At 59.8% G+C, this 24,295-nt stretch overlaps 2 protein-coding genes and 1 long non-coding RNA gene across 28 annotated transcripts in view; 2 read left to right on the top strand and 1 right to left on the bottom strand.

Moving 5' to 3' along the window:
* The first annotated feature begins 1,780 nt into the window (after positions 1–1,780).
* Positions 1,781–15,378, top strand: LOC102144817 (putative GTP-binding protein 6). 6 transcript variants are annotated; one of them, XM_045383285.3, is made up of 10 exons: positions 1,781–2,169; positions 3,797–3,934; positions 6,897–6,967; positions 7,159–7,289; positions 8,109–8,176; positions 9,629–9,787; positions 11,202–11,410; positions 13,205–13,353; positions 13,577–13,729; positions 14,982–15,378. In XM_045383285.3, the coding sequence occupies exons 1-10, from the start codon at positions 1,821–1,823 to the stop codon at positions 15,103–15,105; spliced, it is 1,551 nt and encodes a 516-aa protein (XP_045239220.3). In that variant the 5' UTR covers positions 1,781–1,820; the 3' UTR covers positions 15,106–15,378. The 6 variants fall into 6 exon arrangements, with proteins under 6 accessions (XP_045239220.3, XP_073886439.1, XP_065394330.2 ...); XM_074030338.1 differs by having other exon boundaries at positions 7,914–8,176; XM_065538258.2 differs by lacking the exon at positions 1,781–2,169 and adding an exon at positions 2,657–3,400.
* Positions 3,312–24,295, bottom strand: part of LOC102122539 (PI-PLC X domain-containing protein 1) — a 58,384-nt gene continuing 37,400 nt past the window's right edge. For 12 of the 21 annotated variants that reach the window (XM_074030364.1, XM_074030365.1, XM_065538259.2 and 9 more), the window contains 6 exons: positions 23,124–23,260; positions 22,253–22,381; positions 21,552–21,707; positions 20,208–20,391; positions 14,942–18,374; positions 3,312–14,083 (listed from right to left, as the gene is read on the bottom strand). In XM_074030364.1, the coding sequence (XP_073886465.1) occupies positions 18,136–18,374; positions 20,208–20,391; positions 21,552–21,707; positions 22,253–22,381; positions 23,124–23,260 (845 nt within the window). In that variant the 3' untranslated portion in view covers positions 3,312–14,083; positions 14,942–18,135. The remainder of the gene's footprint in view (positions 14,084–14,941; positions 18,375–20,207; positions 20,392–21,551; positions 21,708–22,252; positions 22,382–23,123; positions 23,261–24,295) is intronic. The other 9 variants (XM_074030358.1, XM_074030355.1, XM_074030356.1 and 6 more) reach the window with 9 other exon arrangements.
* Positions 21,573–23,129, top strand: LOC123570869 (uncharacterized). Its single transcript, XR_006695086.3, has 3 exons — positions 21,573–21,696; positions 22,128–22,404; positions 22,584–23,129. It is a non-coding gene; the product is annotated as an uncharacterized lncRNA (long non-coding RNA).

The following is a 24,295-nucleotide window of genomic DNA, read 5'->3' as shown; positions in this document are numbered from 1 at the left end:
GCTCGCATCCTCCTGGCATCTCCCAGGCCCCTGCCGCACTCACAGCTGCACCGCAGGGGCTCCCGAGGCTGGACTCAGACCCGCTGGATCCCATCCAGGCCCCCAGTGTAGACTCCGAGACCCCTGGGATGGACTCGAGGCCCCAAAGCAGACTTCAGGACCCTCAGAGCTGGACCTCCACCCTCCAAGGCAGCATTCGGAACCCTCACGGCTGGACTCGAGGCCCAAGGCAGACATGGGGACCCCTGGGAGGCGTCCGGGACCCCCAGGACAGGATTCCAGCCCCCCGGCCAGACGTGGGGACTCCTGGGCGGTGTCCAGGACGCCTGGGGCTGGACCCAAGCCCCCAAGGCTAGATGTGGGGGACCCCCAGGGCTGGACTCAAGCCCCCAAGGCAGACGAGGGGACCCACCTGGGCGGCGCCGGGGACCCCCCCAGAGCAGGTCCCCAGCCCCAGAGCAGAGGTGGGGACTCCTGGGCGGCGTCCGGGACCCCCAGAGCAGGTCTCCAGCCCCCAGAGCAGAGGTGGGGACTCCTGGGCGGCGTCCGGGACCCCCAGAGCAGGTCTCCAGCCCCCAGAGCAGAGGTGGGGACTCCTGGGCGGCGTCCGGGACCCCCAGAGCAGGTCTCCAGCCCCCAGAACAGAGGTGGGGACTCCTGGGCGGCGTCCGGGACCCCCAGAGCAGGTCTCCAGCCCCCAGAACAGAGGTGGGGACTCCTGGGCGGCGTCCGGGACCCCCAGAGCAGGTCTCCAGCCCCCAGAACAGAGGTGGGGACTCCTGGGCGGCGTCCGGGACCCCCAGAGCAGGTCTCCAGCCCCCAAGGCAGACGTGGGGACCCACCTGGGCGGTGTCTGGGACTCCCACGGGGGAACGCCAGTCTCCAAGGCAGACGTGAGGACCCCCGGGCGGCGTCCGGGACCCCCAGGGCTGCACTCGAGCCCCCAAAGCAGACATGGGGCTCCCTGGGTGGCGTCCGGGACCCCCAGGACTGGACTCATGCCCCCAGGGCAGACGTGGGGACTCCTGGGCGGCGTCCGGGACCCCCACGGCGGCACTCCAGGCTCCAGAGCAGACGTAGAGACCCCCGGGCGGTGTCCGGGACCCCCAGGGCTGGACTCGAGCCCCCAAGGCAGACGTGGGGACCCCGGTAGCGGCGTTCGGGATCCCCGGAGATTGAAGTCAAGCCCCCGAGGCGGCGTTCCGCACCCTCGCAATCAGACTTGGACTCTACCCAGCGCGGAACGGGGTAGGACGGGAGCGGGAACGAGGCGGGTGAGGGCAGCGCCGCCGGGGCTGGGGGTCCTGGCGCCTACACGGCCGGCGGCTGCACCGGGCCCGGGATCTGGCAGCAGCAGCCCACGCCTAATGATAAGCGGCCCGGCCCCGCCTCCCCCGCCCGCGATGCATGCCAATCACCAGCACATGATGCGGGTTGACCAATGAGGAGCCCTCCCGTGCTGCAGAGCCCGCCCCGACCGCACGCCAATCACCAGCACGTGACGCGGAATGACCAATGAGGAGCACGCCTTGTGCTGGGGCGTGGCACTGGGGAGCCCGCCCCGGCCGCACGCCAATCACCAGCACGTGACGCGGGAGGACCAATGAGGAGCACGCCCTGTGTTGAGGGGGGTGGAACTGGGGAGCCCGCCCCGGCCGCACGCCAATCACCAGCACGTGACGCGGGATGACCAATGAGGAACACGCCCTGTGCCGAGGAGAGGCGCTGGTGAGCCCGCCCCGGCCGCACGCCAATCACGAGCACGTGACGAGATCGGCCTGTGGGCAGCCCCGCCCCACGGCTCAGCCGCCCGACGCGCCATGTGGGCCCTGCGGGCCGCCGTACGCCGGGGACTGCGGCTCTCCCGCGTGGGCCGCGGCCTCCCGGCTCCGAGGGCAGCCGCGCCGTCCTGCCCCGCGCGCGCGCTCGCCGCTGTCGGCCGCAGGGGCCCCGGGAATCTGGAGGGGCCATGGGGCGGAGGGCCGGGTCTGCGGGCGGACGGCGGCCGAAGCCGCGCGGAAGACGACGAGGAGGAGCCGGAAGATGCGGACGAGAACGCGGAGGAGGAGCTGCTGCAGGGAGAGCCTCTGCTGCCGGCGGGGACCCAGCGCGTGTGTCTGGTTCACCCTGACGTCAAGTGGGGCCCGGGAAAGCCGCAGATGACGCGAGGTGACCGCGGCGGGGCTTCCAGGACAGAAACGGGAGCTGCAGATCTGGGGGCGGGGCTCTGAGGGGAGAGTCTCATTGGTGGAGATTCAGGGGCGGGGCTCCGGGGAGAATCTCATAGGTGGAGGCGCAGAGGCGTGGCTCTGCAGGGAGGATTTCATAGGTGGAGATTCGGGGGCGGGGCTCGGGAGAATCAAATGGCGATTCGAGGGCGGGGCCCGGGAGATTCATAGGTGGAGACGCAGGACGAGGCTCTGAGGGGAAGAGCTCAGCTGGCGACTTAGGGGCGTGGCTTCAGGGGGCGAGGCTCTAAGGAGAGGATCTGATGGGTGGAGATGCAAGGGCGTGGCATTGAGGGGCGGGGCTCTGAGGGGACGATCTCCTAGATGGAGATTCAGGGGCGGGGTTCTGTGGGGACAATCTCATAGGTGGAGGCAGGGGCGTGGCCCTGCAGGGAGGATTTCATAGGCGGAGATTCGGGGGCGGGCTCGGGAGAATCACAGGAGGAGACGCAGGACGAGGCTCTGAGGGGAAGATCTGAGGTGGGGACGTAGGGGCGGGGCTTCAGGGGGCGAAGCTCTAAGGAGAGGATCTGATAGGTGGAGACGCAAGGGCGTGGCATTGAGGGGCGGGGCTCTTAAGGGAGGAGCTCCTGGATGGTGATGCCGGGGCAGGGCTCTGAGGGGACGATCTCGTAGGTGGAGGTACCTGGGCGGGGTTCGGGGGAGGAGCCTATGGTGAAAGGGCGGGACTTATGGGGAAGAGGGGAGGCTGTCATAGGTGGAGGTGCGTGGGCGGGGCTCCGGGGGGAGGGGCTATGGGGTAAAAGTGAGGGGGCGGAGCTTATGGGGAGGAGCACGTGGGGTGGGGAGGAGCTCGTGGGGCGGGATGGGGTGGGGTCGAGCCCGTGGGATGGAGCCCATGGGGTTTGATGGGGTGAGGTCGAGCCCGTGGGGCGGAGCCCATGGGCTGGGCTGGGCTGGTTCTCACTGATGGGACCCGTTTCTCTTGCCCCTGGGTTAGAGGTAGGCGCGGCGTGTTTGGGGTCAGGGGAGGGAGGGTGTCCAGCGGACCAATCTGTGTCCAGTCCCCCCACCCCACTCCACTCCCCTAGGAGGAAATGCAAATGAATACGTCGTTGCATGTGCCAGAGTCTCAAAAACGTTGATTTTTTTCCCCTTGGAAGCCCCTGTGGTCGATGAATGGTTTTCCTCTACGGGTGTTTTCCAAAATGGTCAGTTCTTGGAACAGCGGAAGCCCCAAACTGCTCACAACATTGCGCAGACCTCTTGCCTCTCTCCTCCCAAAACCTGCCCACGGTTCTTCAGTAATCCCTGAGCACCCCCAGCTCCCCGGTTCCCTGCTGCGCCCTCCTGGAGCCCAAATTCCACGTAAGGCAGGGTCGCCCTCGTGTCCCGCTGTGGCTCCGGCGTCCCTCCCCCGTCAGATTCCTGCTTAGAGGACCTACGGGGCACGGAGTCGTATCTGGGGACAAACGCCGGCTGGGGGTGCGTTCTCAGGGGACATTGTCTCAAGGACAGGGGGAGGCCTCCCTGGGCAGGTGTGGACGGGGGCCCCGGGCCTACCCCAAAGGGAAGCATCTCTCACGCTGGCCCTTGTGTCCTCGCAGCCGAGTGGCAGGTGGCGGAGGCCACAGCGCTGGTGCACACGCTGGACGGCTGGTCCGTGGTGCAGACAATGGTCGTATCCACCAAATCACCGGACAGGAAGCTCGTCTTCGGCAAAGGAAACTTCCAACACCTGACAGGTGGGTCCGTCCACACCTGCTCCTTCCCCAAACCTCCTTTCCTGTCCGCTGCTGCCGAGAACATTCGAGCCAGACGCACTGAAGGACGGGGGTCTCGCTGGGCCCGGGGGGAAACGGCCTCTTGGGCTGCCCGGGTGAGCCGGGAGCACACACCAGTAGGAGTCGGAGGACGCCGAGGCCGCACCTGTGTCGAGACTCACAGCCGGCCCTGGAGAGAGTTAAACTGCTAAAGGTTAGGTCGGGGCGGTTTATAGAGTCCAACAAACAGGGTGGGCAGTGGACCGGCTGTATCCCCACCTGCTCCTGCAGCCCCGACAGCCAAATCCTCCTGCTGGGTGGCTCCCCGTGCAGTCTGTAAGGCCGGGGTCCTGCACGGGATCCTTGTGCTTCCCAGGTTTTTGACCGTCCGGCTTATAGTACAGAGTAGGGAAGATGCTACTCACTTGCCCAGGTCGGGGGTCCGCTTCCCTGGGTCACTTGCCCAGGTGGGGGTCGGTTTCCCCGGGTCACTTGCCCAGGTGGGGGTCGGTTTCCCTGGGTCACTTGCCCAGGTGGGGGTCGGTTTCCCTGGGTCACTTGCCCAGATGGGGGTCCGCTTCCCTGCCTGACTCGGATGCATGTCATCCCGGCCGGGATGTGTTCACCACTTCTGTGTGTGTGTCTCACCAGAATGTGTTCACCATCTGTGTGTCTGTCCACACTGGGATGTGTCCACTGTGCATGTGTGTCTGTGTGTGTCCCTGTCGGGATGTGTCACACTGTGTGTGTGTGTCTGTGTCTGTGTGTTCCACCGGCTGTGTCCACTGTGCATGTGTGTCTGTGTGTCCTTGTCAGAATGTGCTCACCGTGTGTGTGTGTCTGTCCGTCAGGATGTGTTTACTGCGTGTGTCTCTGTATATGTGTCTGTGTGTCTGTGTCCCTGTTGGGATGTGTTTACTGTGTGTGTCTGTGTGTGTGCGTGTCTGTGTCTGTCCCTATTGGGATGTGTTTACTGTGTGTGTGTCTGTGTGTGTCTGTGTCTCTGCATGTGTGTCAGTGTCTGTCCCTGTTGGGATGTATTTACTCTGTGTGTGTGTCTCTGTGTGTGTGTGTCCCTGTTGGGATGTGTTTACTGTGTGTGTGTGTCCCTGTTGGGATGTGTTTACTGTGCGTGTCTGTGTCCCTGTTGGGATGTGTTTACTGTGTGTGTGTGTGTGTGTGTCCCTGTTGGGATGTGTTTACTGTGTGTGTCTGTGTCCCTGTTGGGATGTGTTTACTGTGTGTGTGTGTCCCTGTTGGGATGTGTTTACTGTGCGTGTCTGTGTCCCTGTTGGGATGTGTTTACTGTGTGTGTGTGTGTGTGTGTCCCTGTTGGGATGTGTTTACTGTGTGTGTGTGTCCCTGTTGGGATGTGTTTACTGTGTGTGTCTGTGTCCCTGTTGGGATGTGTTTACTGTGTGTGTGTGTCCCTGTTGGGATGTGTTTACTGTGTGTGTGTGTCCCTGTTGGGATGTGTTTACTGTGTGTGTGTGTGTGTGTGTCCCTGTTGGGATGTGTTTACTGTGCGTGTCTGTGTCCCTGTTGGGATGTGTTTACTGTGTGTGTGTGTGTGTGTGTCCCTGTTGGGATGTGTTTACTGTGCGTGTCTGTGTCCCTGTTGGGATGTGTTTACTGTGTGTGTGTGTCCCTGTTGGGATGTGTTTACTGTGTGTGTCTGTGTCCCTGTTGGGATGTGTTTACTGTGTGTGTGTGTGTGTGTGTCCCTGTTGGGATGTGTTTACTGTGCGTGTCTGTGTCCCTGTTGGGATGTGTTTACTGTGTGTGTGTGTGTGTCCCTGTTGGGATGTGTTTACTGTGCGTGTCTGTGTCCCTGTTGGGATGTGTTTACTGTGTGTGTGTGTGTGTGTGTCCCTGTTGGGATGTGTTTACTGTGCGTGTCTGTGTCCCTGTTGGGATGTGTTTACTGTGTGTGTGTGTGTGTGTGTCCCTGTTGGGATGTGTTTACTGTGCGTGTCTGTGTCCCTGTTGGGATGTGTTTACTGTGTGTGTGTGTCCCTGTTGGGATGTGTTTACTGTGTGTGTGTGTCTGTGTGTGTCTGTGTCCCTGTTGGGTTGTGTTTACTGTGTGTGTGTGTGTCCCTGTTGGGATGTGTTTACCGTGTGTGTCTGTGTCCCTGTTGGGATGTGTTTACCGTGTGTGTCTGTGTCCCTGTTGGGATGTGTTTACCGTGTGTGTCTGTGTCCCTGTTGGGATGTGTTTACTGTGTGTCTGTGTCCCTGTTGGGATGTGTTTACTGTGTGTGTGTGTGTGTGTGTCCCTGTTGGGATGTGTTTACTGTGCGTGTCTGTGTCCCTGTTGGGATGTGTTTACTGTGTGTGTGTGTGTGTGTGTCCCTGTTGGGATGTGTTTACTGTGTGTGTGTGTGTGTGTGTCCCTGTTGGGATGTGTTTACTGTGTGTGTCTGTGTCCCTGTTGGGATGTGTTTACTGTGTGTGTGTGTCCCTGTTGGGATGTGTTTACTGTGTGTGTGTGTCCCTGTTGGGATGTGTTTACTGTGTGTGTGTGTGTCCCTGTTGGGATGTGTTTACTGTGTGTGTGTGTCCCTGTTGGGATGTTTTTACTGTGTGTGTCTGTCCCTGTTGGGATGTGTTTACTGTGTGTGTCTGTGTCCCTGTTGGGATGTGTTTACTGTGTGTGTGTGTGTCCCTGTTGGGATGTGTTTACTGTGTGTGTCTGTGTCCCTGTTGGGATGTGTTTACTGTGTGTGTGTCCCTGCCCGGATGTCTTCACCATCTGCTTGTGTATGTGTGTGAGACACACAGCCCTAGAGACACACCCTCTCCCACACCGACTTCCTGGATCCTGGGTCCCGTGCTCCTGGGGACGCCTGTGACCTGGGCACTCCAGAGGGCATCGCGGGCTCATCCCGCAGTCCAGGGACCTGGACGGCCGGCCTCTGACGGGACCCCCTCTTTCTGTTAGAAAAGATCCGCGGGTCTCCGGACATCACGTGCGTCTTCCTGAACGTGGAGAGGATGGCAGCCCCGACCAAGGTACCACAGAACGTGGCTGGCTGTTTGTTCCGTATTCCCCGTGATGACGGCGTGGACGCCACAGTGTCCCGCCGGGCGGGGGACAGATGGGGACACGGTGGAGTTAATGACAGACGTCCTCCTTCCTCTGCGGTTGGCCACCAGCGCCTGGCCTTCCCCTGTGTCTCCTCAGTCGCTCTCTCCTTTTGTAGAAAGAACTGGAAGCCGCCTGGGGCGTGGAGGTGTTTGACCGCTTCACAGTCGTCCTGCACATTTTCCGGTGCAACGCCCGCACGAAGGAAGCCCGGCTTCAGGTGGCCCTGGCGGAGATCCCGCTGCACAGGTATCGTGACGGGGTACCCGGGCCCCTCCGTTCTGTACTCACCTGTAGGTCGTTCTGGGGGTACGTGAGGAAGAAAAGCATCATGGGGGGCCGGGCGCGGTGGCTCACGCCTGTAATCCCAGCACTTTGGGAGGCCGAGGCGGGCGGATCACGAGGTCAGGAGATCGAGACCAGCCTGGCGAACACGGTGAAACCCCGTCTCTACTAAAAATACAAAAAATTAGCCGGGCGCAGGGGCGGGCGCCTGTAGTCCCAGCTACTCGGGAGGCTGAGGCAGGAGAATGGCGCAAACCCGGGAGGCGGAGCTTGCAGTGAGCTGAGATCCGGCCACAGCACTCCAGCCTGGGCGACAGAGCGAGACTCCGTCTCAAAAAAAAAAAAAAAAAAAAAAAATACAAAAAACTAGCCGGGCGCGGTTGCGGGCGCCTGTAGTCCCAGCTACTCGGGAGGCTGAGGCAGGAGAATGGCGTGAACCCGGGAGGCGGGGCTTGCAGTGAGCCCAGATTGCGCCCCTGCCCTCCAGACTGGGCGACAGAGCGAGACTCCGTCTCAAAAAAAAAAAGTGCCGTGGGGTCACTCTGTCCGGGGCCTGATGGGCTGGCTTTCCCCGACCGCCCACCCCAGCTCCCGGCGAGGTCCCCTCGGTCTGGGACACACGTTAGTCACAGTGTCTGAGCTACACGCAGAGCGGGGGCCCCAGCACCAGCCCCTCCCTTCCCCCGGAGGCCCCAGCTCAGTGCCCCCTTCATCTTCGCCTCGACCTCTGCTGGGAGGGAGACGGCGTCCGCAGAGAGCGAGGCAGTCTCGTTCCCACGCCAGGTCGAACCTGAAACGGGACGTCGCCCACCTGCACCGGGGAGCCGGCTCACGCTACATCATGGGGTCAGGTAACTCGGCCGCGTCCCAGGGCGTCCTGGGAATGCGGTCGTCCGTCCGCGGCAGCCACCCTCAGCCCTGGAAGATGCCGACAGGGTGGGGGCCGGCTGGGGGCTCGTCTCCTGGTGGCATTTGAGGAGATAGGAGATGATGGTGGTTCTTTGAGGTTTTGCCCAAATAGGGAGTCACAAACCGGGGATTTAAACAGCAGAAACCTATACTCTCCCATCCTGGAGACCAGAAGTCTGAGATCAGGGTGAGGACAGGGCCGCGCTCCCTCCAGAGCCTCCTTCCTGCCTCTCCCAGCTCCCGGGGGCTCCAGGTGTCCCTGGGCTTGTGGCCGCATCACTGCAGTCTCTGCCTCCGTCTGCATGTGGCCTCCTCCTCTGTGTCTGTGTCTCCTCTTCTGTCTCTTAGGACACCTGTCATTGCATTTATGGCCCATCCTAATCCAGGATCATCTCATTTCTAGATCCTTCACTTAGGACAAACACCCTATTTCCGAATAAGGTCCCGTTCACCGGTTCTGGGAATTAGGATGTGGACAGAGCTTTTAGGAGAACCACAGTTCCATGCACTACAATTGTATCCAGTTTCCTCCGGAGGTTCTAGGGGAGGATCCTTCCTGCCTCTCCCAGCTCCTGGGGGCTCCAGGCGTCCCTGGGCTTGTGGCCGCATCACTCCAGTCTCTGCCTCCGTCTCCACGTGGCCTCCTCCTCTGTGTCTGTGTCTCCTCTTCTGTCTCTTACAGGGACACCTGCCATTGCATTCAGGGCCCGCCGTAATCCAGGATCATCTCATCTCTGGATCCTTCTCTTAGGACAAACACCCTATTTCCAAATAAGGTCCCATTCACCGGGAATTAGGATGTGGACAGAGCTTTCAGGACGGCCTCAGTTTCGTCCACTACAATTGTATCCAGTTCCCACCGGAGGATCTAGGGGAGGCTCCTTCTGCCTCTCCCAGCTCCTGGGGGCTCCCGGCGTCCCTGGGCTTGTGGCCGCATCACTCCAGTCTCTGCCTCTTAGGACACAGGTCATTGCCTTAGGGCCTACCCTAACCTAGGATGGCCTCTTGAGATCCTACAAAGAGCATATTTCGGTATCAGGTCCCATCCCCAGGTTCTGGGACTTCGGATGTGAAGGGGCGTCCCTGAGCCCCACTCCCAGTGACGTCCCGGGCCGGGCCCCGGTCGGAGGCCTCCGTAGTGCTCGGGCCTTGCCTTTCTCCCCCAGTCACGGGAAGCCCTCGTGGGCCTCACAGGGTGGATGCGCCCGGAGGCGAGATCCCGTTCCGCCGAGCACGGCCCTTTCTCACGGAACGGGGCAGCGTCGGGCCGCTGCTGGGGAAGGCGGCCGGGCCCCCAGATGCCGGAGCAGGAGCAGGCCCCGGGCCCTCGCGGACCCTCGGCGGCACCCCCCGCTCTTGCGTGGCTCACACCTCCCCGTCTTGGCTGCTTTTAGGAGAGTCCTTCATGCAGGTGCAGCAGCGTCTCCTGAGAGAGAAGGAGGCCAAGATCCGGAAGGCCCTGGACAGGCTTCGTAAGAAGAGGCAGCTCCTCCGGCAGCAGCGGACGAGGCGGGAGTTCCCCGTGGTCTCCGTGGTGGGGTACACCAACTGCGGTGAGCACCCCAGGGAGGACGCGCCCAGGGAGGGTGCCCCGGTGTCCACGTGGGGTGCACCAGCGGCCGTGAGAACTTGCCCAGGAGAGGGGCGCCCCGTGGTCTCTCTGGAGGGGTTCACCGGGGCTGTGGTGAGGACGCCGTCTACTCCGTCCTCCTATCCAGAGCATTACCGCCCCGTCTACACCACAGGCTTCCCTCCGTCTACACCGTCCTCCTGTCTACACCATCAGCACTGCCCCATCTATACCACCACCGTCTACACAGTCCACCCGTCTACACCACAATGTTCCCTTTGTCTACCCCGTCCTCCTATCCAGAGCATTACCGCCCCGTCTACACCACAAACTTCCCTCCGTCTACACGGTCCTCCTGTCTACACCATCACCACTGCCTCATCTATACCACTACCCATCTACACAGTCCACCCGTCTACACCACAGCGTTCCCTTCGTCTACACCGTCCTCCTGTCTACACCATCACCCCTGCCCCGTCTATACCACCACCCCGTCTACACAGTCCACCCGTCTACACCACAGCGTCCCCTTCATCTACCCCGTCCCACTATCCAGAGCATTACCACCCTGTCTACACCACAAACTTCCCTCCGTCTACACTGTCCTCCTGTCTACACCATCACCACTGCCTCATCTATACCACCACCCATCTACACAGTCCACCCGTCTACACCACAGCGTTCCCTTCGTCTACACCGTCCTCCTGTCTACACCATCACCACTACCCCATCTATACCACCACCCATCTACACAGTCCACCCTGTCTACACCACAATGTTCCCTCCGTCTACACCGTCCTCCTGTCTACACAGTCACCGCTGCTCCATCTATACCACCACCCATCTACACAGTCCACCCGTCTACACCACAATGTTCCCTCCGTCTACACTGTCCTCCTGTCTACACCATCCTCCTGTCTACACCATCACCTCCCCTGTCTACACCATCCTCCTGTCTACACCATCACCACTGCCCCGTCTATACCACCACCCGTCTACACAGTCTACCTGTCTACACCACAGCATCCCCTTCCGTCTACACTGTCCTCCCAGCCACAGCAGCACCACCCCCTCTCTACCATCCCACCATCTACGCCATTGCCAGATCTACCCAGACGACCCCACGCCCATCCACGCCTTCACACACACACCGTCTGCACCACCAGCTGCCCTGTGTCCACACCGCGGCCCTGCTGCGTCGCCCTGAGAGCGGCGACGGCGGCTTCGTCCCACGCGTCGTGTCCGGCCCGGGGGTGCCCGAGGGGCTCGGGGGCCGTGTAGCCCGGGGTGCGGCCACCCAGGAGGGTGCCGTGGTCTCCATTCGGAGGGCCCGGGTGCCGCGCCGGGAGCTGGGACGCGAGGGTCTCTGCAGCTCCCCGACCTCCACGCCCTCCTAGGGAAGACCACGCTGATCAAGGCGCTGACGGGCGATGCCGCCATCCGGCCGCGGGACCAGCTGTTTGCCACGCTGGACGTCACGGCCCACGCGGGCGCGCTGCCCTCACGCATGACCGTCCTGTACGTGGACACCATCGGCTTCCTCTCCCAGCTGCCGCACGGCCTCATCGAGTCCTTCTCCGCCACCCTGGAAGACGTGGCTCACTCGGTGAGTGCGGGAACGCCAGGGGCCTGGCGCTCAGACACCCACACAGTGAAGGGCTGGGCGCTCGGACACCCAGTCAGCCAGGGGCCGGGCGCTCGGACACCACTCGGCCCAGGGGCCGGGCGCTCAGATACCCAGTCAGCCAGGGGCCAGGCGCTCGGACACCCACACAGCTACAGGCCGGGCGCTCGGACACCCACTCAGCCCAGGGGCCAGGCGCTCGGACACCCACTCAGCCCAGGGGCCAGGCGCTCGGACACCCACACAGCTACAGGCCGGGCGCTTGGACACCCAGTCAGCCAGGGGCTGGGCGCTCGGACACCCACTCGGCCCAGGGGCGGGGCACTTGGACACACACACAGCTACAGGCCAGGCACTCGAACACCCAGTCAGCTAGGGGCCGGGCGCTCGGACACCCACTCGGCCCAGGGGCGGGGCACTTGGACACACACACAGCCACAGGCCAGGCGCTCGGACACCCAGTCAGTCTAGGAGCTGGACTCTCGGACACCCACTCGGCCCAAGGGCCGGGCACTCGGACACCCACACAGCGAAGGGCCGGGCGCTCAGACACCCACTCGGCCCAAGGGCCGGGCACTCGGACACCCACACAGCGAAGGGCTGGGCGTTCGGAAACACACAGCCAGGGACCCGGCGCTCAGATACCCACAGAACTCGGGGCCAGAACAACACGTGCCTCCAGGGGCTCAGACCGAGTGTCCCCGAAGCCAGCCATGCCCCGGGGCAGAGGCTGAGCGGTGGCCCCAGCCTCACCCACACTCAGGGCCGTGTTTTTGCCGCCGTGAGCCCGTGTACAAACAGGAAGCCTCGACCCCCTGAGCTCCAGCGATCCTCCCACCTCAGCCTCCCAACTAGCTGAGACCACAGGCGCCCACAACCAGGCCCGGCTCACGTTTGTACTTCGTGTAGACACCGTCTCGCTCTGTTGCCCAGGCCGGTCTCCAACTCCTTGCCTCAAGCCACCTCCCAAAGTGCTGGGGTTGCAGGAAAAACGTTATTTGTATTAAGTGCATCTAAACAAACAGAAAGGAGACGTGGATACCCCGGCCGTATACGTGGTAGAAGTGGACACGGTTGTTTTTTTCCCTGCGTTTTTCATACTTTGTATCAGGAACCTGCCCGTAAGAGGTTTTAAATGCGAGAAAAAGCATCCTTTAAAGACAAAAGATCTTGGCAGGGCGCGGTGGCTCAAGCCTGTAATCCCAGCACTCTGGGAGGCCGAGACGGGCGGATCACGAGGTCAGGAGATCGAGATCATCCTGGCTAACTCGGTGAAACCCCGTCTCTACTAAAAAAATACAAAAAAAAACTAGCCGGGCGAGGTGGCGGCACCTGTAGTCCCAGCTACTCGGGAGGCTGAGGCAGGAGAATGGCGTGAACCCGGGAGGCGGAGCTTGCAGTGAGCCGAGATCCGGCCACTGCACTCCAGCCTGGGGCACAGAGCGAGACTCCGTCTCAAAAAAAAATAAATAAATAAAGACAAAAGATCTGACAGGGGGATGAAGCTGCCCAAAGCTTTGAAGACCCACCGCGTGGGCGGGTGGTGGTGTCGTCATACACGGCACCCCCTCGTGCGCGGGTCTGGGGGTGCAGAGCTGCTGACTGTGGCGTGGAAGAGGCCGGTCCCGGGGTGTCCGAGCGGCCTGCACATAGGGGTACCTCCCACTCCCAGCCTGTCGTGGGGAGCTCGTGCCAGCCCCTCTCCCGGGCCGGTCTGCAAGCTTGGGGTCGGACACCAGGAGCTTCGCAGCTCTGACCGCGCGGCCCGGCCCGCAGGATCTCATCGTGCACGTGCGGGACGTGAGCCACCCCGAGGTGGAGCTCCAGAAACGCAGCGTTCTGTCCACACTGCACAGCCTGCAGCTGCCCGCCCCGCTCCTGGACTCCATGGTGGAGGTTCACAACAAGGTGGACCTCGTGCCCGGGTGAGTGCGGCCCTGGTGCCCGCAGGCGTCTCCTTCCCCTGCATGCACTGGGGCCGGGTGGGGAGATGCCCCGTCTCCTCCTGTGAACCGCAGCGGTGGCAGCCGAGACACAGGGAGTTGGCCCCAGGCTGTACCCCGTGGGCAGCGGACTCCTGGGCAGGACCCTGACTTCGTCCGGCCGCCCTGAGGCTGAGCGGGGCCTGTGGCACCCCCACCCCGGCAGGTACAGCCCCACGGAACCGAACGCCGTGCCCGTGTCTGCCCTGCTGGGCCACGGGCTCCAGGAGCTGAAGGCTGAGCTCGATGCGGCCGTTTTGAAGGCGACCGGGAGACAGATCCTCACTCTCCGCGTGAGGCTCGCCGGGGCCCAGCTCAGGTGAGCGGCCTGCCGGGGCAGGAGACGGGATGGTGCTGTGGATGTGCCCGTCTCTGCCTCTGAGGTGGGCTTTCGGTGGGTACGAAAAGAGCTGGGGGATCCCCCGAGAGCTTTAGGATGTCCAGACGCGATGAATGGGTTTGCATCAAATGGATGTTGCTGACTGCATACAACAGGTGCCTAACCTGTGCTGACAATCGAGGGATGTAGGTCTCCCTACCGATAAGCAAGGGAGCTCGAATTGGATGCAGTGCCACAGGCCTGTAACCCCAAGACTTTGGGAGGCCAAGGCAGGAGGATTGCTGGAGCTGAGGAGTTTGAGGCCAGCCTGGGCAGCACAGTGAGATCCCATCTCTACAGAGAATAAACAGTTACGCCAGGCGCGGTGACTCACGCCTGTAAAATCCCAACACTTCGGGAGGCTGACGCTGGCGCAGGCCGATCACCCGAGGTCAGGAGTTCGAGGAACCGGCCTGGCCCACTAGGTGAAACCCCGTCTCCACTAAAAATACAAAACTTAGCCAGACCTGGTGGCGGGCGCCTTTCGTCCCAGCTGCTCAGGAGGCCGAGGCAGGAGAGTTGCTGGAACCCAGAAGGCCGAGGTTGCAGTGAGCTGAGATTGCATCACTGCCCTGCAGCCTGGGCGACAGACGGAGACTCTGTCTCAAAAAAACAAAGCAGCTGATGGAGGCGCACACCTGTCGTCCCACCTACTTGGGAGGCTGAGGTGGGAGGATGGCTTGAGCCCAGGAGGTTGAGGCTGCAGTGAGCCATGACCGCACCACTGCACTCCAGCCTGGACTACAGAGCAAGACCCCATCTTAAAAAAAAAACGAGCACGGTGGCTCAAGCCTGTAATCCCAGCACTTTGGGAGGCCGAGACGGGTGGATCACGAGGTCAGGAGATCGAGACCATCCTGGCTAACACGGTGAAACCCCGTCTCTACTAAAAATACAAAAACTAGCCGGGCGAGGTGGCGGGCGCCTGTAGTCCCAGCTACTCGGGAGGCTGAGGCAGGAGAATGGCGTCAACCCGGGAGGCGGAGGTTGCAGTGAGCTGAGATCCGGCCACTGCACTCCAGCCTGGGCGACAGAGCGAGACTCCGTCTCACAAAAAAAAACGAAGGGAAACAGAACAGTCTGATGAATGAATAGTTTGGGCTAAGCTCTTTTTAGCATCATTATTTACTGTGAAACTAAGCAAATACTTACGGGTTCTGCTTGCTTCCGTACAACCCGCGTCTGTCCCCAGCTGGCTGTATAAGGAGGCCACGGTTCAGGACGTGGACGTGATCCCTGAGGACGGGGCGGCCGATGTGACGGTCATCATCAGCGACTCGGCCTACGGCAAATTCCGGAAGCTCTTTCCAGGATGAACGGACCCCCGCGGAGGGCTGGGGAGCTGTGGCGTTGCTGCTGTGTGTCGGGTACAGCCGGGTGCCCCCTCGCTGGCTCTGGGCCCGCCTCGTTCCCAGCCATTTGCTGGGATGAACGCGCAGGCTGGTGTCACGGCCACGGCGCCCCAAACGGGGTCTCGCCCGAGCGTCCACTCCACACGATTCCAGCGGGCCCTCGGTGCCTGCCGTGAACTGGCTCCCCTCGGAATGTTTCCGTAGCAGGACATTAAACCTGTGTTCTGACTTCTGTCAGCAGCGTTTCCAGTTCCTCCTGCACCTGTCGTGAGCCGTGGCCCTTGGTGGGCACCGAATGGCCCCTCCGCCCGTCTGTGTTCACACACGGTCTCATGTCCCATGGTGGCGTCGGGGCAATGACTAAAAATCAAGTTTCCCGACGGCACAGAGAACTGTTCCACAAAAGTAGAAGGGAAAGAAAACAGTTTTATTAAAGAAGAAACTTCAAACCAGACCAGGACGTGTGTCACAGACCGTCCGCTAACAGATGCAGGGAGAATTTCACCTGCATGCAGGCTGGAGTGCAGTGGTGTGATCTCAGGTCTCTGCAACCTCCGCCTCCCGGGTTCAAGCGATTCTCCTGCCTCAGCCTCCCGAGGAGCTGGGATGACAGGTGCCCGCCACCACGCCTGGCTAATTTTTGTATTTTTAGTAGAGATGGGGTTTCACCATGTTGGCCAGGCTGGTCTTGAACTCTTGACCTTGTGATCCGCCCGCCTCGGCCTCCCAAAGTGCTGGAATTACAGGCGTGAACCACCGCGCCCGGCCTGAATTAACATTTTTTTTTTTTTGGAGACAGAGTCTTGGACTGTCGCCCAGGCTGAAGTGCAGTGGTGCGATCTCGGCTCACTGCAACCTCCGCCTCCTGAGTTCCAATGATTCTCCTGCCTCAGCCTCCTGAGTAGCTGGGATTACAGGTGCGCGTCACCATACCTAGCTAGTTTTTTGTGTTTTTAGTAGAGACAGGATTTCACCACGTTGGCCAGGCTGGTCTTGAACTCCTGACCTTGTGATTCGCCTGCCTCGGCCTCCCAAAGTACTGGGATGACAGGCGTGAGCCACCGCGCCCGGCCACCATACTCAGCCTCACAACTTGATTTTTTAAAACCTCTGACCTGAAAAACGTGCCCTATGAATTAATTTTCCTTTTTTTTTTTTGTTTTGACTTGGAGTCTCGGACTGTCACCCAGGCTGGAGTGCAGTGGCGCGATCTCAGCTCATCGCAACCTCTGCCTCCCAGGTTCCAGTGATTCTCCTGCCTCAGCCTCCTGAGTAGCTGTGAACTACAGACACCTGCCACCATGCCTGGCTAATTTTTGTGTTTTAGTAGAGACGGGGTTTCACCCTGTTGGCCGGGCTGGTCTCGAACTCCTGACCTTGTGATCCGCCCACCTCGGCCTCCCACAGTGCTGGGATGACAGGCATGAGCCACCGCGCCCGGCCTGAATGAACATTTTCTAAAGACGCCTCCCGCCTGCCATCCTGAAAGCCACCAAAGCTGTGTTGGCTGCACTGGTGGTGACCAAAGTCATACACAAACTTGACTTTGTCTTCGTTGACTGAAACGATCTGTATGAATTCGGGGGTGGTGTGGAACGCTCCCGACAGACCCCAGGGTTTCCCGATGGGGATTTGGGGCCAGTGGAAGTCAGAGAGGTTCCCTGCAACTTTGGCGTCTCCGCAGGCCCTTCCCGAGCCCTGATCCAGCAGAGTCGTGGGGCTGACGTAGCCGTTGGGTGCTCCCCAGGACTGCGTCTGTCATCCCAGCACTTTGGGAAGCTGAGGTGGGCGGATCACCTGAGGTCAGGAGTTCGAGACCAGCCTGGCCAACGTGGTGAAACCCCGTCTCTACTAAAAATACAAAAATTAGCTGGGTGTGGTGGCGTGTGCCTACAATCCCAGCTACTCGGGAGGCTGAGGCAGGAGAATCGTTTGAACCTAGGAGGCGGAGGTTGCAGTGAACCAAGGTGGTGCCACTGCGCTCCAGCCTGGGCAACAAGAGCGAAACTCTGTCTCAAAAATATATATATACACACACACACACATATATACACACATATATGTATATACACATATACACACACACCATATATACACACATATATACACACACACATATACACACGTATATATGTATATACACATGCGCACACATATACACACATATATACACACACTATATATACACACACACATACACACATACACTATATACACACACATATATGCGCACACACACATATACACACATACATATACTAGGCTTTGGTGTGAGAGCAGCCGAGGGGCTGCCTGGCTTGCACAAGGCAGGCTGGCCCCTAAGTGGGTTGTTGTCCTGTTCGTAATTAGTGAGCTGTGAGAGGTCAGTGTTTCCCTGGGTCTGTAAGGGGCCCAGACGCCACAGCAAGGAGAATACAGAAATAAAAAAAAACATATTTCGGGCTGCCGTGGTGGTTCCTGCCTGTCCTCCCAGCACTTTGGGAGGCTGAGGTGGGAGGATCACTTGAGGCCAGGAGTTCCAGAGCAACCAGGCCAACAGAGCGAGAGCCCATCTCTATTTTCTTTTTTTTTTTTTGAAATAAGTCTCACTCTGTGACCCAGGCTGGAGTGCAATGGCAGGATGTCCGCTCACTGCAACCTCCGCCTCCCGGGTTCAAGCGATTCTCCTGCCTCAGCCTCCCGAGTAGCTGGGATTACAGGCACCTGCCACTATGTCCGGTTAATTTTTGTATTTTTAGTAGAGACGGGGTTTCATCATGTTGGCCAGGCTGGTCTTGAACTTTTGAACCTGTGAACCGCCCGCCTCGGCCTCCCAAAGTGCTGGGATCAGGCGTGAGCCACCGCGCCCGACCACCCCATCTCGATTTTAAAAAAAAAAGAAAGAAAAAGAAAACATATTATCGGTCCTATGATCCCCAATATTTGGCCCCAACAAAGTCACGGTACTTGGAAGTAGGGGGTGAAACTTCAGCCCCCGCGTCCTGAACCCCCACGTCAGCACCAAAGCAGCTTCTGGTTGAGAGCGATGACGTCCCCGACAAAGCTGTCCGCTCCGATGAAGTCGCCCGCGATGACGTTGGTGCACCGTGAGCCCGGCCCCGGGTGCTGCTCTCGGACCCACGCGCTCAGCCGGGGAAGGTTGGGCAGCGTCATCTTCTCCAGGGACTCGGACGGGTGCGCCAGGACGTACTGCAGGTTCTCCGTGAGGTTGGTGCCGGCCACGAACAACCCTCCTGCAACAGGGCGGTGGGGGACGGGTTTACACCGTCAGGTGCCTCACCTGCCCGTTGATCCCCCTAGTCACATGGTTGGACGTTCAGATCTCAGGAATTCGAGTTGGAAAGCATCACATCCAACAAGGAAATCAGGGGAACTTCGGTGGTGGGTGGGGCCGGGCGTGGGGGCTCACGCCTGTCATCCCAGCGCTTTAGGAGGCAGAGGCAGGCAGATCACCTGAGGTCAGGAGTTTGAGACCAGCCTGACCAACATGGAGAAACCTTATCTCTACTAAAAATACAGAATTAGCCAGGCATGTTGGCAGGTGCCTGTCATCCCAGCTACTCGGGAGGCTGAGGCAGGAGAATTGCTTGGACCTGGGAGGCGGAGGTTGCAGTGAGCCGAGATCGCGTCACTCCACTCCAGCCTGGGCGACAAGAGCAAGACTCTGTTTAAAAAAAAGAGACATTCCTGAAGTCTAATCTGGTTCACCTGTGAGGGCGAGAGACCAAGTTGACAAAAGCTGCTCCTTTGCCCGGCCGGTGAGCTGGGTTTTACGTTGACCCCGTGGGATGCAGCAGGACCGAGACGGCCGCACCTGCCACCATCCCCTCAGGGAGGACCTTCCTTCCTCCAGCCCTCGGGCTCCTGCCAGTGCTGCCTGCACCTCACAGCCCCTCGGTGGCTCTCTTACAAAAATTGTGAAATTCACATACTAGAAAGTTACCTTTTTTTTTTTTTTCCAAGACAGAGTCTCGCTCTATCACCCGGGCTGGAGCGCAGGGGCGCGATCTCGGCTCACTGCAAGCTCCGCCTCCCGGGTTCCTGCCATTCTCCTGCCTCAGCCTCCCGAGTAGTTGGGACTACAGGCGCCCGCCACCGCGCCCGGCTAATTTTTCGTAGAGACGGGGTTTCACCGTGTTAGCCAGGATGGTCTCGATCTCCTGACCTCGTGATCCACCCGCCTCGGCCTCCCAAAGTGCTGGGATCACAGGTGTGGGCCACCACGCCCAGCTGACACGAGGAGTTTGAGACCAGCCTGGGCAACACAGTGAGACCCCTTCTCTATAAAAGAATTAACTAAAAAAATAGTGCGTTCACATTGTGCAACTCCGACCTCTCCCTAGTTTCAGAACATTCTCATCGCCCCAAAAGGGAGACCCAGTTTCCGTGAAGCAGTCCATCCTCATTTCCCCTCCCCCAGCCCCCGGCAACCACTCATCCTCTTTCTGTCTCTGCATTGGCCTGTTCTGGGCATTTTGTGTAAACGGATTCACACACTATGTGGCCTTTTGTGTCTGGCTTCTCTCACTGAGCGTGATGTCCTCAAGGTTCATGCCCATCAGAGCCTCGTTCCTTTTCATGGCTGCATAATATTCCACAGCGTGGATGGACCACACCTTGTTGATCCCTCCTCCTACCAATGTATGTGGACTGCTTTCTCCCTGGGTGCTTTTTTTTTTTTTGAGACGGAGTCTGGCTCTGTCGCCCAGGCTGGAGTGCAGTGGTGCGATCTCGGCTCACTGCAACCTCCGCCTCCCGGGTTCCTGCCATTCTCCCGCCTCAGCCTCCGAGTAGCTGGGACTACAGGTGCCGCCACCTCGCCCGGCTCATTTTTTGTATTTTTAGTAGAGACGGGGTTTCACCGTGTTCGCCAGGATGGTCTCGATCTCCTGACCTTGTGATCCGCCCGTCTCTGCCTCCCAAAGTGCCGGGATTACAGGTGCAGGCTTAACCACGCCCAGTTCCTGGATTCCTTTTAAATTGTTTTCAGTCCACGTGGACCCGGCCTCCGGCAGGGCGTCCAGGAGGCTGTGTGGAATCCACCCCCAGCAGGCGCGCCCTGGTACCTGGGCGGCCGCAGCTCTTCATGGTCTCCAGGTAGCGGATGAGGGCCTCGGTCTTCGCCGTGTTTCCCCACCAGTAGGGGATTCCTGGCCACAGCTCGCAGTGCCGGCCCAGGGAGCTCTCGTCCTCGTAGGAGACGATGACCTGCTGTCCTCGGGACCACAGCTGCCGCAGCGTCGGCAGCTCCTGCAAGGGACCAGAGTTAAGGGTGCGGGGGAGAGAGGAGAGCCGGGGATACGGGGGGCACCCGCGAGAGAGGAAGGCCGAGAAGTGTGGACGCCGGAGAGGGAGGACGGCCCGACATGAGTATAAACCGAAAGTGAAATTCTGGCCGGGCGCGGTGGCTCAGGCCTGTCATCCCAGCACTTTGGGAGGCCGAGGCGGGTGGATCAGCTGAAGTTAGGAGTTTGAGACCAGCCTGGCTGATGTGGTGGAACTCCGTCTCTACTAAAGATACAAAAACTAGCCAGGCGTGGTGGTGTACGCCTGTCATCCCAGCGACTCGGGAGGCTGAGGGAGGAGAATCGTTCGAACCCGGGAGGCGGAGGCTGCAGTGAGCTGAGATCGCGCCACTGCACTCCAGCCTGAGAGACAGAGCGAGACTCAGTATCAAAAAAATTTTTTCTTTTACTTTACAAATGTTTTAAAAGGAACATTTGTAGCCAGGAACAGATGTGCACACGGGGGGCCCCGCGTACAGAACGGGGCCGGCACGTGTCTCTGCCGTTCTGAGGCTGCTGCCTGGGCCCCTGGGGAAACCACACGGACGCTGACCGGGGGTGGGGGCTCCATGAAGCCAGGAAGATGCTGTGTGTATGTGTGTGTGTGTGTATATATATACTTTTTTTTTTTTTTTTGAGACAGTCTCCCTCTGTCGCCCAGGCTGGAGTGCAATGGTGCGATCTCGGCTCACTGCAACCTCCACCTCCCGGGTTCAAGCCATTCTCCGGCCTCAGCCTCCCGAGTAGCTGGGACGACAGGTACCTGCCACCTCGCCCGGCTAGTTTTTTGTATTTTTTAGTAGAGACGGGGTTTCACCGTGTTAGCCAGGATGGTCTCGATCTTCTGATCTCACGATCCGCCCGTCTCGGCCTCCCAAACTGCTGGGATGACAGGTGTGAGCCACCGCGCCCGGCTGGCACTGCACACATTTCCAAACCCGTCACGGGAAGCAGTTCTCACCAGGGTCCCTCCCGCACTGTGGGAGAGCCGGGAGCCCCGTTCAGCAGCTTCGCCTGCTACAGGAATCATCGCAGCACCCACACCTGGGGCGTGGCAGACGGAGTCTGAGGGTCACGATCCCCCTGCCCCGGGACAGACGTGGGGACGTCCTTCCCCCTCCTCACCCCACGAGGACACAGCATGTCCCCGAAAATATTCTTGATGCAGGCGACCAGGTACTCGTGCAGGTCCTCGCTCAGCCCCTCGAAGTTCCTGCAGGCCAGGATGACCACCTCACGCGGGTGCCGCTCCAGCCACTCCGAGATTTCCGTGAGTGTGTCCTGGGGAGGGCGGGGGGCCGGACTGAGTCCTGCATGACTCTAACACGGGGAAGGCCGGGCACGGTGGCTGACACCTGTCATCCCGGCACTTTGGGAGGCGGAGGCAGAGGCGGGCGGATCACCTGAGGTCAGGAGTTCGAGACCAGCCTGGCCAACACAGTGAAACCCCATCTCGACTAAAAATAGAAAAATTAGCGGGGCACAGTGGCACACGCCTGTCATTCCAGCTACTCGGGAGGCCGAGGCAGGAGAATTGCTTGAACCCGGGAGGCGGAGGTTGCAGTGAGCCAAGATCGTGCCACTGCCCTCCAGCCTGGACGACAGAGCAAGACTCCATCTCAAAAAAAAAAAAAAAAAAAGCAACAAAGAAATCCCCGTCACGGACTCCCAGGGGTCAGCGTCTCCTGTCTGGGTCTGCAGGTGACGTCCCCATCCCATTAAAGGCCGAGCATCTCCTGTCCAGATCTGCATGTGGCCGTTTCGTCCCCACGGGAGCTTGGCCACCTCCAGCTCTCCCCGTTGCGTCCCCCTCAGCCCGGCCGCACCTCCACCAGGGCCGTCGTGTACACCATGTGGACGAAGTGCAGGTTCTTCTCCGAGCCCTCCAGCATGTGAGCGATCCGCAGGTCCAGGTACCGCACCCCGGCGTCCAGCTGCTCCGTGACGTCCAGCGCCTGTGGACAGAGGCTGCCGTCAGGTCGGCCTGGCTGAGCGCCGCGCCTGGGGGCTCAGGGACGGGCTGTGGGATTGTCCACCCACACGTCCTGCTGTCCAGGGGGACGTTGAAACAACAGCTGTTTGTTGGTGCTGGGAGCTCTGCGGCCACGGGGACCACCTGCCCCCGCCCTGACACGGGTCTCACCCACGTCCCTGCAGGTCCCCAGTCACCCTCTTTCCAGCTGTCACCAGAAGGGGCTGCAGTTGGGGCAGAAAGAAGGAGACAGGCCGGGCACACGGTGGCTCACGCCTGTCATCCCAGCACTTTGGGAGGCCGAGGCGGGCGGATCACGAGGTCAGGAGATGGACACCATCCTGGCCAATATGGTGAAACCCCGTCTCTACTAAAAACACAAAAAATTAGCCGGGCGTGGTGGCGGCGCCTGTAGTCCCAGCTACTCGGGAGGCTGAGGCAGGAGAATGGCGTGAACCCGGGAGGCGGAGCTTGCAGTGAGCCGAGATTGTGCCACTGCACTCCAGCCTGGGCGACAGAGCGAGACTCCGTCTCAAGAAAACTAAAATAAAATAAGCAAATAAAACAGTGTTCCCCTCTCCTCTGCCTTTGGGAAGGGGGCTCTGGGTGGACAGCAGGTTTTGGTTTTCATCCTGTCTCCCTGGCTGGGATAGGGGCTGCGTTTTGCTGCAAAGCCACAGTCACCATCTGCCTCCTGAGCCCACAGGGCACCACTCAGACCCTACCTGGGTGACGGACCATTTCAGCACCACGGGGCGCGTGATACAGGGGAAGGCCTTGTTTAGCAGCTGCAGCAGCCGGGACTCCTCGTGCGAAATGGGGGACTTCTTGTTCAGGCAGTAGGTCATGGTGTCGTGGCTCCCTGAGAGCAAAGCACACGCGGACATGTCACCATCGGGCCCGTCCCTGCCACCTGCTGTGAGGTGCTCGGCCGCCCGCCCACAGCACGGGCACAGGCATGGCGGGAGGGGTGGACGCCGTCCCCCAAAACTCATGTCCCCTGGAACCTGGGAACGGGATCTGTGTGGAAACCGGGTCTCTGCAGATATTGTGAGGTTGAAATGAGATCATCCTGGAGTAGGGCAGGCCCCAAATCCAGTGACAAGTGTCCATGTAAGAGACAGAGGAGGAGACACAGACACAGAGGAGGAGGCCACGTGGAGACAGAGGCACAGACTGGAGTGATACGGCCACAAGCCCAGGGGATGCCTGGAGCCCCCAAGAGCTAGGAGAGGCAGGAAGGATCCTCCCCTAGAGCCTCCAGAAGGAACTGAACACAATTTAAATGACCTGAGTGGTGATCACCAAAAGAGCTGTTCAAGTCCTTAACCCCCCCAAGAACCTGTTTGGAAATAGGGTCTTTACACATGCAATTGAGTGAAGGCTCTCAAAATGAAATCATCTTGGCTTTGTGGTGGGCCCTAAATGCAATGACAGGTGTCCTTAGGAGACACAGACCCAGAGGAGGCCACGTGGAGACGGAGGCAGAGACTGGAGTGATGCGGCCACAAGCCCAGGGATGCCTGGAGCCCCCAGGAGCTGAGAGAGGGAGGAAGGACCCTCCCCTCGAGCCTCAGGAGGAAGTGTGGTCCTGCCCATATCTTGTTTCAGATTTCTATACCTAGAACTGGGAGAAAGTTAATTTCTGTTGTTTGCCGTCTCCTAACGTGTGGTCACTTGTCATGGGAGCCGCAACAAACACAGATCTTTGTGGAGTCTGACTGATGGCTGACGTTTGCATTTGCTGCCTATGACACGTAGTTGTTGTTAAGATACGTATATTTAAATGTATACAAATACATTTATGAATATAACATTTAAATATCAACGTAAATATTGTGTGTATACAGATATGTATATATCTGTATATATATAACTGAAAATGTATATGTATATA

The sequence above is a fragment of the Macaca fascicularis genome, chromosome Y (assembly GCF_037993035.2).
Source record: "Macaca fascicularis isolate 582-1 chromosome Y, T2T-MFA8v1.1".
Lineage (NCBI taxonomy): Eukaryota > Metazoa > Chordata > Mammalia > Primates > Cercopithecidae > Macaca > Macaca fascicularis.
Note: the sequence above shows the minus strand (reverse complement) of the source record. Positions and strands in the feature narration are given on the sequence as shown.